This window comes from Caretta caretta, chromosome 8 (assembly GCF_965140235.1).
Source record: "Caretta caretta isolate rCarCar2 chromosome 8, rCarCar1.hap1, whole genome shotgun sequence".
Classification (NCBI taxonomy): domain Eukaryota; kingdom Metazoa; phylum Chordata; order Testudines; family Cheloniidae; genus Caretta; species Caretta caretta.
Window position 1 is genome coordinate 85,851,361 of NC_134213.1, and position 17,853 is coordinate 85,869,213.

A 17,853-nucleotide genomic window follows, 5' to 3' on the forward strand; every position below is an offset into this window, starting at 1 on the left:
TCATAGTCCAGCTGGAAGGCACATATCAAGTGGGGTCCCACAGGGATCAGATCTGGGTCCGGTTCTGTTCAATAGCTTCATCAATGATTTCGATAATGGTAGGGAGAGTACCCTGATAAAGTTTGCAGATGATGCCCTGCTGGAAGGGCTTGCAAGTGCTTTGGAGGATAGGATTAAAATTCAAAATAATCTGGACAAACTGGAGAAATGGTCTGAAGTCAAGAAGAGGAAATTCAGTAAGGACAAATGCAAAGTACTCCATTTAGGATGGAACAATCAGTTGCACACATACAAAATGGGAAATGACTGCCTAGAAGACTGCCTAGACTGTGGAAAAGGATCTGGGGGTCCTAGTGGATCACAAGCTAAATATGAGTCAACAGTGTAACACTGTTGCAAAAAACCCCAAACATCATTCCTAGGATGTATTAGCAGGCGTGTTGTAAGAAAGATGCAAGAAGTAATTCTTCCTCTCTACTCCACACTGATTAGGCCTCAGCTGGAGTATTGTGTCCAATTCTGGGTGCCACATTTCAGGAAAGATGTGGACACATTGGAGAAAGTCCAGAGAAGAGCAACACAAATTTTTAATAGTCTAGAAAACATGACCTGTGAGGGAAGATTGAAAATATTGGGTTTGTTTAGTCTGGAGAAGAGAAGATGGGCAGGGGAGAGAGGAGAAGGGGAGAACGGACATGATAACAGTTTTTAAGCACATAAAAGGTTGTTACAAGGAGGAGGGAGAGAAATTGTTCTCCTTAACCTCTGAGGATAGGACAAGAAGCAATGGGCTTACATTACAGCAAGAGAAGTTTAGGTTGGGTTGAGGAAAAACTTCCTAACAGTCAGGGTAGTTAAGCACTGGGATAAATTGCTTAGGGAGGTTGTGGAATCTCCATTATTGGAGATTTTTAAGAGCACGTTAGACAAACACCTACCACAGGTGGTCTAGATAATACTTAGTCCTGCCATGAGTGGAGGGGACTGGACAAGATGACCTTTCAAGGTCCTATCCAGTCCTACAATTGTATGAGCCCAGCAAAGCCTCCCTTTCACCATCCACAGCTGTAAAGGGGCAGCAACCTTTCCTCACCACAACTCCTCCTACTCAGCCAAAGAAGTCGGAATAGGGAGCGGGAGCTGCTCAGGCTAGTGGAATCTGCTCACATGTGTATGTAATTACCAAAAGAGGAAATTCAGCCCCTTCTCCCACAGCTTTGAAAAAAATTAAGTTAATAGGGCTTATGTTGGTAAAGGTATGAGTGGTTTGGGGGCTGGAATAGGGGCTGTGACCCTTGTGCAGCCACTGCAAGGTACTGCAGTAAGTAATCATGAACCATCAGCCCTTCTCCCAGCCAGCTCCCATATGGGATGGTTTATGTGGACCTTCTGCACAGCCCAGTTCCAACAGCTGCCCGGGTTTGAGTTTCTTCTGTACACCTGCCTCCTGCTTCAGGGCCTTTGGCTCCTGTGCCCTTGGATGAATTTCATCCTGGAGGAGAAGTAAAGCTCCACTACTAATGGGAAATGTGAATGTAAAATGGAAGGAACAGCCAGACCATGTACATTAGGGGGAGGGATAACTCAGTGGTTTGAGCATTGCCCTGCTAAACCCAGTGGTGTGAGTTCAATCCTTGAGGGGGCCATTTAGGGATCTGGGGCAAAAATTTGGGATTGGTCCTGCTTTGAGCAGTGGCTTGGACTAGATGACCTCCTGAGGTCCCTTCCAACCCTGATAGTCTATGATCCAGTATGCTCTCGAGTTGTGCAGTGCAGGCTCAGTGTTGACATGAAGTTTGGTTTTGACCTGGTTAAATGTGATTGCAGGGAGATAAAAGCATGATGAAGTTTATGAACTCAGGGGATTATTCAGCTGGATTATCCCCATATCAACTTCCTATCATTAACAATTACATGATACCGGTGCCACCTCCACCCCAAAAAGGAGATAAGAACATAAAGGGAGTTAGGCACGGGACTTCCAGGGGGAGACGCTTTCGCCCAACCACCGCACCCAATGGCTTAGAGCAGCTGTTAACAAAGGTATGTGATCTCTTTTTCATCCCCTACCTATATTATCTATATTTCTTGCTCCAGAGGTGCTTATACAAGATATGCTGTCTTGAGAACGTGAAGGGGGAGTGAAGTGGTTCAAGACATGCTGAATCTGGCTAGCAGTGGAAGTAGTGCCAGCCTCCTCAAGGGGCTAGCGAGGAGCAAGATCAGCAGCCCAGGACCAGTGCTGGGGGCACACACCCAAGGCTGTGCACCCTCAGTGTTTTGTCAGTGCTAGAGTTACAGTGCAAGTCTGAGTTGGATCTCTACTTTGGAGAGTGCTTTGATGGCACAATCTGGTCCTACACGTTTGCTTTAATGCCGTGCTGAGGTACTGTATTGCCTTCTATTCAATGCAGCAGCCTGGGATTGTTTTCCACAGCCAAATTAATTTAATCGAATATATTAATAACCAGACAGGCACTAATTTAACTGAGCAGGACTGAAATCATCACTTGGAAATGGACCAACTCAAAAACTAGAAGAAGAAGCTAAACCCTATCTGTTTTTGTCCTCCTTCTCCTCTCCCCCTTCCTCCCCCCTCTCCCCCCCGTTAAAGCACTGTGTACTCCTGAAAACCCAACTTTTGATTATTTTGTTTTGTGAACTCCTTTCAAGGATCCATCTATAAAACATTTCCAATGAAGAGAGTCGTTTTACACATGTGCGCACAAATGTGAACCTAAAATAATTTGTTAAAGAGACTCAAGTATATCAAACCGTTCGACAAGCAGGTGTGTTCACAGAATCAAGATCAGAATGTTGGGAGAATAATCTGCTCATGATTTGTCCTTGTACCCCACTGCACCCAGTGATAGAGCCATTCAAATAAACAATGTATTTGGCTTCCGTGCCACAGAAGAACTGAAAAAGTGGCTTTTATGGTGCAGGCCCCCAGCATAAAGGACTCAATCCTTTCTCAGGCAGAATTACCATTAACTTCCATAAGAGCTTGCCAGTATGGGGGCTGTATGCTTAAACCCACATTATAGTCCGAATCATACAAGGCAGATGTGGAAAAGACTGATTGGATCATCCGGTCCATCTCCCTGCCAGGGCAAGATTGTTCTTAAAAGCCCATAGTCAGCAGCTGTAAAATGCAAAATGCCCCATTCCTTTTTTTGATGTTATAAGAGAGAGCAGAAACAGATTAAATTTGAGGACTACTTACGTGCTTAAAGTTAGCCACATACTTGTGTGTCTTGCTGAATCAGGACCATAGTGAATCATGAAGAACTCAGAGGCTGAACTTTTTTTCCACATAAAACCCTAATCAAAGAATTTTTAATAGTGTACAAATGAATAACAATCCAAGGCTGCTTGCAGAGCATTCACAAATGGAAACATTAAGTTAAATACAGATTTGCTATGTAAAGTTCACTCTGCTCTAACTAGAATGGCTTTGCAAACAGAATGGAGGAATTCTAAATGGATTCTATTCGAAAAGTAAACTGACATACAGGAATTATTTAGACGTCGGATTCTATAGCTGGAAGGAAAGCTGGTTTGGGTTTTGGAAACCAAATACAGGTTTGGTAATTTCAGATTTGGATAAGCATTTGCCAGCTAAAAGAAGAAAATATACTTCATCTATCTGGACAGTGTATGTCTGGTAAAGTCACGCAGGACCCGATCCTTGGGTCTGGTGGAGCTGTGCTGAATGCAGGACCCTAGGTGATGGGCAAACCTAGCTGTATGCTACCTTTGCATGTCCCTGATCTGCAGGGTTGCCCAAGTGTGTGTAAGAGGCAGCCATAGTACTTTTTTAAATGAATTCCAGCTAGATTGACCTGAGGGTCTATTACATCATCTGGGGACTGCTGGAGTCCAGCAGCACTCTGGTCATGCCCCCTTTTCCCATGTACATTCCTGATGTGACCAGTGTCCCTATGCCAGGGAATCCTCAGCTGACTCAGTAGAGCAGCTGTAAGGCCCCTTTGTTACACAGGGTCTGAATCAGGGCCACCGATTTTGCACACTTTGATCTATTTGCAGTTCAGGAAGGTTAAATTCAGTGAGAGAAAAAGAGGTGAATGAATACTTTAAAAAGGTCTCACCAGAGCTGCCCCTTTGTTCACCTCTAGTTAGGAGTTGGGTTATTGAATGCATTTTTTGTGCTCCTGTTGTAGGACTCAGGAAAATTCCAGAAGCCCTCATTACACAGCAATGCATCTGTTACAATGATCTACTTTGGAAAAAGTGTGCACTTGTCTCATGATGACACTGATTACAGAGACGAAATCAAAGTCTATCAGCAGCATTGTGGAGGAGAAAACCTTTGTGTCTACAAAGGCAAGCTATTGGAAGGAGGTAAGGATTAAAAGTTGAGGAGTTCATTTTAATTCTGGCAACATCTTATTTTCTGGATAAACTGTTGATGTGATATCAAAATGATTTCAGCTGAGCTCACTCAAGATATGCACATCCAGGGACTTATAAACCAGCTGCCTCCAACCTAAATCGAGATTTACTGTTCCGTGATTGAAAATGAGGCTGCAATTACTTTTGCAAATTATGAAAGAAGGAATTTAGAGGAGTGATTTAACAAAATACTGTGGGTTAGATTAATTTGTGGATAGAGATGTATGGTTAATAAAATATTTGCAGAAGTAAACTGTTCTTGAATACTAAATTCTGTTTCTGAGTAGCAGTAATACATCAATGTAAACTGTTTATTGTTCCAGAAGGAAAACTATATTCTGGGGGCCTGATTCTGATCAGTTTTACACTAGTGTGACTCCATAGACTTCACTAGAGTTACTCTGGTGTATATCAAGAGTGAGAGGAGAATCAGACCTGGGAATCTACTATTCATGAGAGCTGAAAATCACCTCAAGGTTAAGATCAGAAGTCCTCAGATACAATGAAATCACAGTTGTTCTGCTGCATAGGGGATGGGTGGTTGTGGTGAAGGCCCGAGGGAGTTCTCCATAATCACTATACATCACACAATTGTGCACTGTTTCGGCTCTGTCTAGCTGATTATGGAGGAAGGAGGGGCATCTACAATTAAGGAGGGGAGGGTTACCACAGATCACAATCCTTATTCCAGCCCAGGGATTGGAGGAAGACTTCTTCCCATCACTGCAGAGGAACTCCATAACATTGGCATAAAGCCTATACCCAGGAGCAGCACAATCCCCCCGCCCCCATGGTGCCATGCTAATGAGTTTCTGTAACCTGAAGTGATGACTACTATTGCTGAAGGGGTGATTTTAGTCTTCCAATTGAGAGAAGCATTTGAACCAGCAGTTCTGTTTCACTCAATGAGTTATATCGCAAAAAGAAAAGGAGTACTTGTGGCACCTTAGAGACTAACCAATTTATTTGAGCATAAGTTTTCGTGAGCTACAGCTCACTTCATCGGATGCATACTGTGGAAAGTATAGAAGATCTTTTTATACACACAAAGCATGAAAAAATGGGTGTTTACCACTACAAAAGGTTTTCTCTCCCCCCACCCCACTCTCCTGCTGGTAATAGCTTTTACCAGCTATTACCAACTATTACCAACAGGAGAGTGGGGTGGGGGGAGAGAAAACCTTTTGTAGTGGTAAACACCCATTTTTTCATGCTTTGTGTGTGTATAAAAAGATCTTCTATACTTTCCACAGTATGCATCCGATGAAGTGAGCTGTAGCTCACGAAAGCTTGTGCTCAAATAAATTGGTTAGTCTCTAAGGTGCCACAAGCACTCCTTTTCTTCTTGCGAATACAGACTAACACGGCTGTTACTCTGAAATGAGTTATATGTAACTGATTGTGTTTGTTTCTGACTTTTCACTGAATATGATAAAGCGCTATGTCTGCATCCGACTTCCCTTTGCTGGAGAGAATCAGCGCTGCTCAGCCATGTATCATAAGCCCTATACTGCTAGCTAACAGCTAATGGATACCTTTCTGCAAATCAAGTGGTAGGGGCCTGTGTTTCTGAGGTGGGTGGCTCAGGGTTCTATCCTTCCTGCAGCTGTGAAGTTTTGAATGGCTGCTGTGATAATGTCCTAGCTGGCTACAGATATGTTACAGCACCGGCAGGACATGCTGTGGGGGTGGGGACAAGCATGATTTTTGTGGATATCAGCAGTGGAATTTCACAACTTAATGATCCTTAATGCAGATGAGAGGCAAAGAGCCTGATCTCACAGGATCCATAGTTTTGGCACATATACAGACAAAATGGAGGTCACTGGGCACAGGCTGTCAATAAAGCATTAACCCCGTTCTCTCACCAATTGCAGAGACCTTTCACTTTACCTCAAAGCGCCACCATGGTTTCCCCTTCAGTCTCACCCTTTTCCTCAATGGGATACAGATGGACAGGCTGAGCTCCTGCTGTGAATACAAGCATCGGAAGAGTGCGAGATTGGGAGGCAAGCATGGATATTTTGGCTTTGTGAATGTGGACAGAGCGTCTCCTTGCTATAGGTATGCTCACAAGTGTTTAGACAACAAAACTTTCCCCACTTTTTTCAAAGCATCTATCAAACGTTTCACCCATTGATCTCTCCAGAGCCCAGGCCACATCTCAGACGAATGGGGATCTATTGCCTCCCTTGTATTGAAACCAGTTATATCATCTGCATATTGGATCTGCTCTTGCAATCTTCCCATAGGCAATCTCCTATTGATGTCAGTTGATTTTTACATTGTCCCCATTGTGATAGTTCTCAGGGTACCCAAGACTGAGTCACCGTGTTACATTCCCTGCCTCCAGCGTGAGGGAGACTTGCTTGTGCTTAACTGGGTATCTGTTCCTTGACATCACAAGCCTGTGAGCCACCTGAGCCTTCCCTTCTGGGCTACGCCAGCCCTCACTTTGCCATTCAGGTTAACAGTGTACCCCAGTCCCTGAACCCCTTTGCAGCATTCCCCTGTTGTATCCAGCCCCCTTGCCACTGACCACTCACAGAAATACCAGGGTCAGCTGTCTCCAAAGGAACAGTGTACACCCAAGCTCGCAGGATTCAATTCAGGATCAGCTTCTTGCTCAATACCACAGCACTGATAGTGAAAACAACAAGAAGTTTATTTTCAAAATTCAAGAGATTGTGAGTAAGGATAATGGAAACAAGGGTTTAATTATAAAATAAAACCATAACACACTTTCTAAAGGTTAAACTTAACTAGTAGATTAACCTCCTGTTTAATGAAGTTCATCTCACCCAAAGCCTTTTGCAGCATGTTCAATCCAAGCTGGTGGGGCTCCTGTTTTCGTGAATGTCAGCGCACTGCCTGTTTGGAGGATCTTCTTTGTTTCCCAAATATAGTTCAGCAAACCTTTGAAGTGTATCTCAAGATAAGGTTCTTTTCCTCTGTCGTGTGCTTCCTTGTTGACTTCGCATATCTCTGTTGACTTTGTATGTAAATACCTCCAATGTGCTAGCTTACCAGGCTTAATTTATGTGCCAACAGAGACAGGTGAATAACCATCTTTTGACTGACAGGAAACCTGTTTCTCCACCTCTGCTGTGATACAGAATCTAAAAATATTTTCAGTATTCCCACATAGCTCCTTACACAGTAACTGTCCACACATTTCACAACGATATTAACAATGTGTGTGACCTTGACTTTCATTTAAGACCTCACACGGCATTCTTTGTTGAACCAGAATATACAGACCAGAATCACGATATTCTTGTAACCCCCTTGCTAATTGACACTGAGGGGTTTTTGGGTTACAACCATGTTTTCTGTTTTCAGTATGCCAGAGAGTGTTGAACTGAAGTTGTATGCTACATCAGAGCATTTGTCAGGGGGAAGATGGAATATCTGTCAGCATGGGAAGAGGCAAAAAGGGCCTTTTGTCAACCAGACAGGCATAGAAGGTGGTTTGGCATTGTTGGATAAGTATGTTATAGAATCATAGAATATCAGGGTTGGAAGGGACCTCAGGAGGTCATCTAGTTTAACCCCCTGCTCAAAGCAGGACCAATCCCCAACTAAATCAGCTGGATGTTTATGCTAAAAATGATCAGCAGTGAAATAAGTAACAATGGTGCCATTTAAACAAGCTGTAGGTTCCAGAGTTAACAATCCATTCATCTCAGTGAGTCATTCCCATCTCTCAGACCTGTTGTTCACTCAGGCAGACATCACTACATCAGTTTACACTCAGTTGTATTCTTAAGGTTTGTAGGCCACCATTCAAGCTAGATACATAATTAAAACAAGAACAAAATCTTAGATTCAGGAGCACAACTCTGCCTCAACATTTGAAGTCCACAGTAATTTCCCTGGCTGCCGAGTAGGCCAATATAGGACATTTCCCAGGATGCAGAAAACAAATAGGAGCACAACAAAGCATTCATTTTGTTCATGGCCAAAGACAATGCCATGATCAATAGCTGGAGCGTACGCCAAGAAACTTCAGTTTTAATAAAAAAAATAAAATCTGTCTGCTGGATTTTCAAGGCAGTGTCACACAGTAGAACTGCTGCTGCCATGTATAATTTTTATTCTTTTCATAAAATATTTTTAAAACAACAATAAACAGTTGGATGAGGCGGGGGAGGTGGAGAAAGGGGAATCCCCCATACAGCCCAACTAACCTTTTAGATAAGCACTAAATTCTGAGGAAAAATTCCATGTCTTTCCACTTCACACTAATATTTACATGATTTATGTAAATGTTATGTTATAGTTGCTGTGATAAGGTTTTCTGAGGAGTGAAAAGCAGCTGAATTAGGGATGGAGGTACTGTTTCAGTAAATATCCAAAGTAGCTTAAATCTCAGCCTTTCTGTGTGCACGTGTGTGGAGAAGAAAGTGAATTACCTTTATCTAAAATGATATAAGCCTGGAGAAATGGTTCAGATTATTTCATATTGGAAAAACCCAATGATTAATGAAATTCTTTTCTCTTCCACCAGCCACCCAAATCTAGCTATTGACCTAAAGATCCCCTTTTATAAGGTTCCTTTCCCAGCAGTGACCACTCTATTTTCATGCCCCCAACAAGTCACATTCCATAAAGTCCTGCTTTACCCCTGTATGTTTGGAGGGGCAAAATTGTGAGCACAAATAATTTTGCGTCCACAGATTCAGGGCCTGACCCCATGCTCAGTGAGGGTTCCCATTGATTTCCATGGGTTTTCGGTCAAGCCCTTAGTGACTTTGCCCCTGATTCCACAATAGGTTCTGTCTGGATGCTGGGGTTAGTCTATGCAGAGCTCATTGTAGGTTTGAAGCTCTAGATAGCTATGCACCTGCACATAGGAACTCCAATATCTCAATGACCTTTAGGAAATTATGGGCGCTAATAACTGAGAGGACAGAATGCCTAACACAGTTATTCACACCTATATTTTGTGCCCACAAAATTGGAAGTCAGTTTCTGAAAATCTAGCTTTGGAAGTCTCTAGGATACATCACAGCAGGTTAGAAGCAGCAGTAGAAAGGGTTAGCATGAGGGATTGCTATATTAAAGCTTTATGTAAGAAGAGCAGTTGGATAGGTCATAGTGTTCTAGGAAGGAAATGAAAGGTATAGGAAGGGGTTCATGGTTATGGGGAGAACAGCTGAGAGTAAGGGAGAGGGATCATCCCTAGCACAGTTCTCTCGAGGAAAGAAAAAGGAATAAGCAGAGTGGGGTTTTCATTCTTCACTAGGCCTTGGCAGAGTCTTTGGGTAATGTCTACACTACAGACGCTACGTTGGCACTACGGCACTGTGCCATTGTGGTGATGTAATGTAGGCACTTGCTACAATGACCGAAGGGTTTTTTTTCCCATAGCTGTAGTTAATCCACCTGCTTGAGACGTGGTAGCTAAGTTGACTGAAGAATTGCTTGCAGTGTCTGTACTGGGCCTTAGGTCATCTTAACTACATCTCTCAGGGGTGTGAATTTTTCACACCGCTAAGTGATGTAACTAGTTTGATCTATGTTTTATGTGTAGATCAGGCCCCAAAACATCCCCAGGATCCATAGTACATGTGCAAAAGTTCCTGGGTTGTACCAGAATTCTGAAAGCAAACACCACCTTCTATGACCTAAGAAATCTTTCAATGGGGGGAGGCAGGTGAGGAAGCAGGGTTTGTTGGTGAAGGTTAAAGCAGCATTAAGAATTGTTTTTTAAAAAAACTAGAGAGAGGGAGAACAGGATGAATTGGGCTTGGTCTACACTTAAAAGTTATATTGGCAGCTGCAATGGTCAGGGGTGTTAAAGAGTGAAGCAAGTAGGGAGCGTTCTGTCTCTCAGCGACCTGGTCCTGGATCTCTGTTCAGCCCATTGCCTGTTGGCCAAAGTGCAGCTTTAAATATGCAATTTGGGGGCTTGTCTACACAGCAAGTAGCTGCACGGCAAGCCAGGGTGTGAATCTACAGCAGCATGACAGTAACATCCTGTGTGGACACTGCTGCAGTGCAGTGAAAGTCCTGGAGAGTAGCTTTGTGCAGTAGCAGTAATGATGCAGTACTGTATGGTACAGCAGGACCAGGATTTGCTCCAAAGTGCTTTACAGAGGTGGGTAAATGGTATTGTCCCACATTTATAGGTGGTGAACCTGAGGCATAGGACAATGTATTTAATTTTATTTTTAACTCACTAGGCATGTGGCAGGTTATGCTTCATACCCTTCCATTTTTCGCCAAAGGAAAAATGTGTAGTTTCCAAGTCTCCCGTGTTGTTTTTGTTAGGTGTATTATTGCAATGGGCCTGGACAAAAAACCCTCTCCTCCAAAGAAAAAGATGAAAGAAGACTATGGAGAAAAGCAAGAGGATTTGATGAAGGATGAAGAGCACAATGAGCCAAGTGAGGGCAGCGTCGAGCAAGAGGCGACCAAACACTCAACTGTTGAAATTTCATCAGCTCATGGAGAGGGTCAGGAGCCTGCAGTGGAAATTGGAAGGGAGGAAAGAGAAGAAGAAACACAAGAAGGACCAGAGAATGAGTCTGAAGATGACCAGGAAAATGCTAGTAAAGATGGTACAGTATCAAAAATCCCAGTTAAGGAACACAAACGGGGAGGCAGAATTGTCTAATGGAGAGGGCATAGCACTGCTAATCAGGAGACCTGGGCTCTATTCCCAGCTCAGCCGCTGACCTCGAGCGAGTCCCTTTGCCTCTTTTCCACTTCGCAGCCTATGTCTGTTTTGTCTGTTTGGACTGGATGCTTTTAGGGCAAGGGCTGACTCTTGCAGTGTGTTTGTGACTTGCACCACAGGGTCTGAATGCACTCAGTGTGGTACTGGGCTACAGAAAGTAACAAGAGCAAATATGATTTCAAAATCTTTCATAATCTAAGTTTAAGGTCTTGTTTACACTGTGACTTTAGCAACCAGTGTAAGTGCATTGATACAAACTCTTCGTGTAGAGACAGTTTACTCTGGCACAGTAGGAATTTCCCCACTCCAGATTACTCTGGTAATGAAGAACAGAGATTTAAGAAGTGTGTGTGTGTGTGAGAGAGAGGGGCAGGGGGAGGGAGGAGAGAGCGAGAGCATAGGCAGTGCAGAGGTAACAATGCCTATAGTTAAGGTTGCAGGAGCCATGGGATATATAGGAGCTGAGTGGGAGAGGGGGACAGGAGATGTGGGGGATGAGGAGGGAGACCGAAGACAGTGGAGATGCAACAGAGGGGGAGGGGAACAGGAGCTGGTGATGGGAGGGGAAGAGAGAGGGAGCAGACACAAAGGAGGAGAAGGGGTAGCAGCCCAGGGGTGGGAGATGGTGGAGGATATGAGCAGAACAGGGGGTGGTGGTCAGGAGCTGAGGCTTGAGGTGGGTGTAGAGGAACAGAATGGGGACATGGCAGGAGTGGAGGGTTTAGGGGGTGTATAGAAAGATGAGGCAGGAGTGGAGGGGCTATAGAAGGAAGGGGAAGAAGCGGAGAGGTTGGGAGTTTATGGAAGGATGGGGGAAGGGGAAGAAGTGGAGGGTTGGGAGTTCATAGAAGGATGGGGAATGGGCAGAAACGGTGGGGCTGGGGGTTTATAGAAGGCTGGGGAGGGGGCAGGAGCGGTGGGGATTTATAGAAGGAGGGGCAGGAGCAGTGGGGCTGGGGGTTTATAGAAGGATGGGGAGGGGGATGGAGGGGTTGAGGGTTTATAGAAGGATGGCGATGGGGCAGGAGTGGAGGATCTATCTGCAGTAGATGATAATTTTTAGTTGCATAGTTCATTCATTCTTTGCATTTGTGATCAGCACTGACTTTCAGGGTCATTCTTGTTCTGCTTAGATTTATAGTATCTCCTTTCTAAGGTCAAATCTAACACAGAAGTTCATGTCTTGAATACAGTATATCCTCATTCTATCTTTCCTACTGGGGCTATAGCACTAAAAGCTGCCTATATGGAGTGAAATAAATCTGTTCACCTCTTGGTTATAGTCCTTTCTTGTTTTTAAGCTTGCAGTTTTCTTGTACCATATAACCACCAATGCCTTTTCCATCTATCTGTCAATACAGAAATTGTTAGCATCTCCTGTTTATTCATTTACTTATTTAAGAGAAGCCTTTTTCATAATATATCATTTCTCCATAAATATTTTCCCACTTTCTACTCCTGTCCTCATTTTCATGAATTTTCTGCACCCACACAAAACTTTCTCATTCGGCACTAGGGATATGTTTTTGTGATTAGCCATGCCTTTTTCCCTGCAGGGGGTGGACACCTCTCTGACAATTACTGAGAAGGCTTGCCACCTCAGAGGCAGCTGGAATCTCAATTGCTTTGAATGTAGAAAATAAATCTAATCATTTTCTTAATTCTCATTTTGGAGAAATTGTTTATTTGCCTAATTGGTTCCACATCAGGTACTCTTCCTTTCTCTCTTTGGCATTTTGTCACTTCAACAAGAAAAAGAGGTGAACAATTAAATTTGAAAGGTGAGAAATTATCGCCCCGAGGGACAGCTGGAGCGTGTCTGATGTGACAATTCTCTTTCATGATACAGTTTTGTTGCCTCTCTGCAGACTGTGCAGCAAATTAATGGTTGCAATGTAAATATTTTATTGTGAAAGGGATTTAGGTATGTTCTGGTTTGTGGGAATATAATTAGTCTATTTCTGGGTGGAGTGGAGAACATTTTCTAATACACACATGATTTCAATTTTGAATTACACACAAAGCCCTGATGTTGTCAAATGTTCTTAATCAAATTCTCAGTAAGAGACTTGGGTTGAAATCCTGTTCCCACTGAAGTCAAAATAGGAGTTTTGACATTAGAGTCAATGGAGCTAGGAATTCACCCTGTAACCAAATGAATATATTAGAACTGTGCAATAATCAGAGCATTCCTCTGCAGCGTCCTTTGGCTGAGTCTGAATAATTAATTTTGTAGGATACCAATCTGTTAATTAGCCTTGTCAGTCCACTTTTTGCTTACTTCCCACAGAATATATTGTCCTACTGATGCTTTATCTGTTACTTAAATTAATTTTCCTTGCAGCAAGTTTTTTCTATAATGGGGATCTCTTCCCTTTATATGTTATTCCTGCATTTGTCTATCTGACCTATCTTTGTTTATTTTATTCTTTACACTTGAATGACACCTGCTAGATCATTGAGTAGCTTTGTTCCATTTCTGTTACTCTAGGTATAAAGAAAATGATTTGTTTTTTGAGGTAATGTACTTTTACAATCCCTCCTGTGGCCTCATATATTCACTTATTGTAAAAAGAGGTGAGGAAATGCAACGGTAAAAGAGGGTTAATGGGAGTTAACCTTTCTCTGGTTAATAAGAACTTTAAGTAGTTATGAATTCCATTTTCTATCTCACGCTAGAAGTCTTCTTTTATTTCAGAGTATGATGAAGATTTTGAAGCAGATGAAGAGAAATCAGATGAGAAAGTTAATGAAGAAGGACAGGCCGATGATCAGATGAATGGAATGTCAAAGTCACCCTCAGATGATGAAAAAGATAATTTAGACCATGAAAAGGAGAGTAAAAGCTCATCACAGAAGGCACTACAGGCCTCTGACAGCGAGAAAGAAGAAAGTGATGGATACTCAAACAGTGACTCAGGGGAAGATAAACAAGGTTAGTTGTTTTTCTTACCATGGTGCAGGGTTCTTGACCTGATCTGTGTTTTACATTTTATGTATGCCCTGTTGTGTACATCTAGCCTGCATTTATGTTGAGCTACACATTACACTATGTCATGAAAGTGACACTTAGGGCATCATCCATCACAAAATATCCTTGACACAATCCGTAGCACAACCCCCTAGAAAGCTATGGATCCAGTCTCCCCCGCAGGTTTGCCGGGCTGTCCCACAGATAATCTAGCTCTGCAACAGCATGCTGTGGAGCTAACCAGAAGTGAAGAACACAGGCCAACTCTCTTCCATCTTAGCTGCAATATTCCTGATTCTCAAGACCCTTCATCCCTCCCCGCTCCATCCATTCAGTTAATCCAGCTCTGGTCTGCACATTAACCTTACTGCACAACATGGGCAAGGAGAAAGAAAGAAGGGCATATTATTAGCCATGTCACAGCACTGTAACACTTTACACTGCCATAGTGTCTTTCATCTGAGAATCTCAAATATTAATTATACCCAGCAATATTCCTCTGATGTATATAACCGCTAAGGGACACAGAAGAATCACTTCACACCCCATGTAGAAATACAGTCAACTCTGGAATGCAATGCAACAGCTATTTAACAGCTCATAGCAAAGTTGCAGAATAGTTCAGGATCAGAAATGAAGATGTAGCTACTAGGGGAATTTAGAGGCAAACTAAATACTTTGGGGGAAGATTTTCAGCTTGTGTAAATGTTCAGATCTCCATTGATTTCAGTGGAGCTATGGCAATTTACATCAACTCAGGATCTGTTCTTTTAGCTGTAATTTGGCCAGCAGACCTTGGTTAAGACCCCCGCTCTAATGAGATGTGTAGTCTTTAACACATCAGGTGCTTTCTATCTGACAGTCCTTATATGTGAGCTATTTGCTCAAGTTAAATGTACACATTACTTTCATGTTTGTATTTCTATGTGAAATAGGCAAAGGTAAAGCAGCTCTTGGGGAAAAAATTGCAGCTTTCTATAGAAAGACTAAAAGTCTACAGAAACTCAAACCAGGTTTGAAACATGTTTGCATATAAAAATCACCACAATGATCAGAAAAAATCTTAATTTTTCATTTCTCTAATGATTATCAGGAATAATTTATTTACTGATTCCTGGACAATCAGTACACTTTTAAAAATTGTTTTCTGCTTATCAGTGTCTCGCATAATCAGCTTTCTTGTGACTAAATTAGTTGCTTCTTGAGCTGTTATTAATTTTGTTATGGTCAGAAGAGAGGGAGTGTGTGTGTGTGTAGAGATAGATAACATAACAGTGAGGGTCCTTGGTTCTTCCTAAGTTAACATATTTCTTATTTGACTATTAAATACTGCAACACTGATAACATAGTATAGTTAAGGTGTAGTGAGGTGTTTCCATTAACTTTGTTTCATGCCACCATTTGAAATACAGTAGAACCTCAAAGATACAAACGCCAGTGTTAGGGACTGACCGGTCAACCAGACACCATGTGAAACTGGAAGTAACCAATCAGGCAGCAGCAGAGACCAAAAAAAATAAAATAAAAAAATTTTTCACATACTATACTGTGCCTGTATTGCACCTTAAAGGTAGGCACATCTAGGCTGCCTGTCCTCACCCCACCCCACACCCAGGGGTAGCTACTTATAGCAAGACACTGGGACTGCCAGCCCAAGGCAGCCAGAGCCAGTAGAGCGGGAGCAGAGCTGGGGTCTGCGCTGTTTTCACTCCTTCCCACCCATCATGGGAGAGAGACACAATGTTTTCACACATACACACCCCTGCCTGTCAGGAACGGGACAAGCTTGCAAACTCATGCCGGGCTGAGCAGGGAGCTCATCTGCTGCTGAAGCTGGCCTGGAGTGTCAAAGCTACTGGATCTGGAGCCCGAACTGCGCTTTGTTCAGAGTTATGAACATTTCAGAGTTACGGACGACCTCCATTCCCGAGATGTTCATAACTCTGAGGTTCTACTGTATATTAATACTCACTGTGAGTTGTGCACAAGGATAAGGGCATGGCCATTCAGAAATGCCTGAAATTCTTTTCTCATTGACAAAATGCTTTCAAAAGTATGTGCTCTGTAATTCTCACATTCCATCCCTTAAACTATTTTAATTTGCTTTGCTTTAATTGCAGTTTTTAATTAAACTGGGTAAATTGTACCATTTAGTAGCAGAAAGTGTATTTCCTGGAAAGCTCCCAGCATCATGTAAATAAATATGCACTCTGAATTTTCCCCAAGATCAATTTTAAAATCAGTTGCTTTTTAAATGTAGCTCCTTACTGATTTTGTGGGCTAGAAATTGATCTCTTCCTCACACAACCCCAATGAGAAATTATTTTAGGCAGAGTGATCACACTAATCAGATAGCTACGAGACTCTTTACTGAAGTGCAGCTAGTGGGTTTGCTTTTGTTCTTTGTGGATAGTACTCGCACTGTATGAACCACACTCAGAGTCAATATTTCTTTCTCTGTGGTTAAAAAATAAAGAGAAAAGGATATTAGGATGCCATTAGAAACATGAAGACTGGTCAAGAAAGGTGCCTGTTTAGCACCATCATGATGGAGGGGTTAGAAATATTTGTGAGAGAGCCTTATTTTCTGGCAGTTGGTGCTGTAAATGCTCTTCAAGCTCTAGCTCGCCACTCCCTGTCGACATGGATGTGCTTGTCGACAAGATTTACAGTTATACTGCATTTATATACTGAGGGTGGAAAGTCTGAAAGAGTCCTGTAGTTTTTATTTAGCAGCAGTGAATAGAGGGCTATAGCACTGCACTTGGTTACAGCTAGAGATGGACCCAAATTGGAACAATGAATCCAAAAGCTCTTGGATTTCTAGCGGGTCTGGATTTGAATTCCTTGATCTAAAGCCAGAAAGGTCTTTTGCGTTCTGGCTGCAATGCACCCAAAGTCTCTGGAGAATGACTGGGTCTCCTTAAAGAGATTTCTCCCATTCAAGATGGCAGAAATCTCCAGAAGTGAGTTTGTCTTATGAGATTTTCATCATTGTGGGCTAGAATCTCACAAAAATAGCTTGTGAGATTTCACCACCGTGGAACCCAAACTCAGTGTGCTTTCAAACATTTCTTTCTACTTAGAACTAAAAGCCTGCCACAGGAAAGATTTATCTTCTCCTAACATCCATTTACTTTGTTGGCATCATAATCCTTAGCCATTTTTATCTACCTCCAGTGTGCTGAGCACAGGGTTTTGTTCTTAGAGAGCTGGCTAGCAATAACTCATTCAAGCAGGGCTCTTTTGCTATTGAAGTGAAAGGCTGTGTTTATTGAAAGTGAATGCTGAAAAAGAGGCAGCTTTTCAATGGACAAGATTCTGCTTCAACAACATGAAATAGAAGATGACATTGTGGCAGTGGAATTCAAGCCATCAGTAAATCCTTTCCATTGCACATGATTAACTATCTAGCTTTCATTCTTTGGGAGGCTTAGTTTTGCCTAGATGACACATGCTCCTTGAGGGCAAGAAGTTACAAATTATGTTACAAAATTGTGAAAAGTATGGAAAATTTGAACTGCTGGCTAACAATTGAAGCTGATGCATTTGATAAATACACTTGTGTCACCTAGCATGGGTAAGATACAGTGCTGTGAGACTGGTAAGAAAAGAAGAATCTAGCTTAGGAATGGTGGGTGAGATTTGTTTTTAATCATCGAAAAAGAACGACAACTTTTCTTATTGTGTTTTTGTTAACTATCCCAGGCACTGACTCACCTGTTGAGAGTTATTGTGATTGTCAGCAATGAATGATGGGCAAGAAAGCAGACTGTCAACA

General features: G+C 42.4%; 1 protein-coding gene across 5 annotated transcripts in view; it reads left to right on the plus strand.

Annotated features, from left to right (window-relative positions):
- The window catches only part of ERICH3 (glutamate rich 3), a 66,163-nt gene that overhangs the window by 25,633 nt on the left and 22,677 nt on the right, over nucleotides 1-17,853 (plus strand). For 3 of the 5 annotated variants that reach the window (XM_048861457.2, XM_048861456.2, XM_048861460.2), the window contains 5 exons: nucleotides 1,828-2,043; nucleotides 4,185-4,365; nucleotides 6,294-6,480; nucleotides 10,693-10,982; nucleotides 13,800-14,036. In XM_048861457.2, the coding sequence (XP_048717414.2) occupies nucleotides 1,828-2,043; nucleotides 4,185-4,365; nucleotides 6,294-6,480; nucleotides 10,693-10,982; nucleotides 13,800-14,036 (1,111 nt within the window). Of the gene's footprint in view, nucleotides 1-1,827; nucleotides 2,044-4,184; nucleotides 4,366-6,293; nucleotides 6,481-10,692; nucleotides 10,983-13,799; nucleotides 14,037-15,007; nucleotides 15,086-17,853 lie in introns of all 5 variants that reach the window. The other 2 variants (XM_048861458.2, XM_048861459.2) reach the window with 2 other exon arrangements.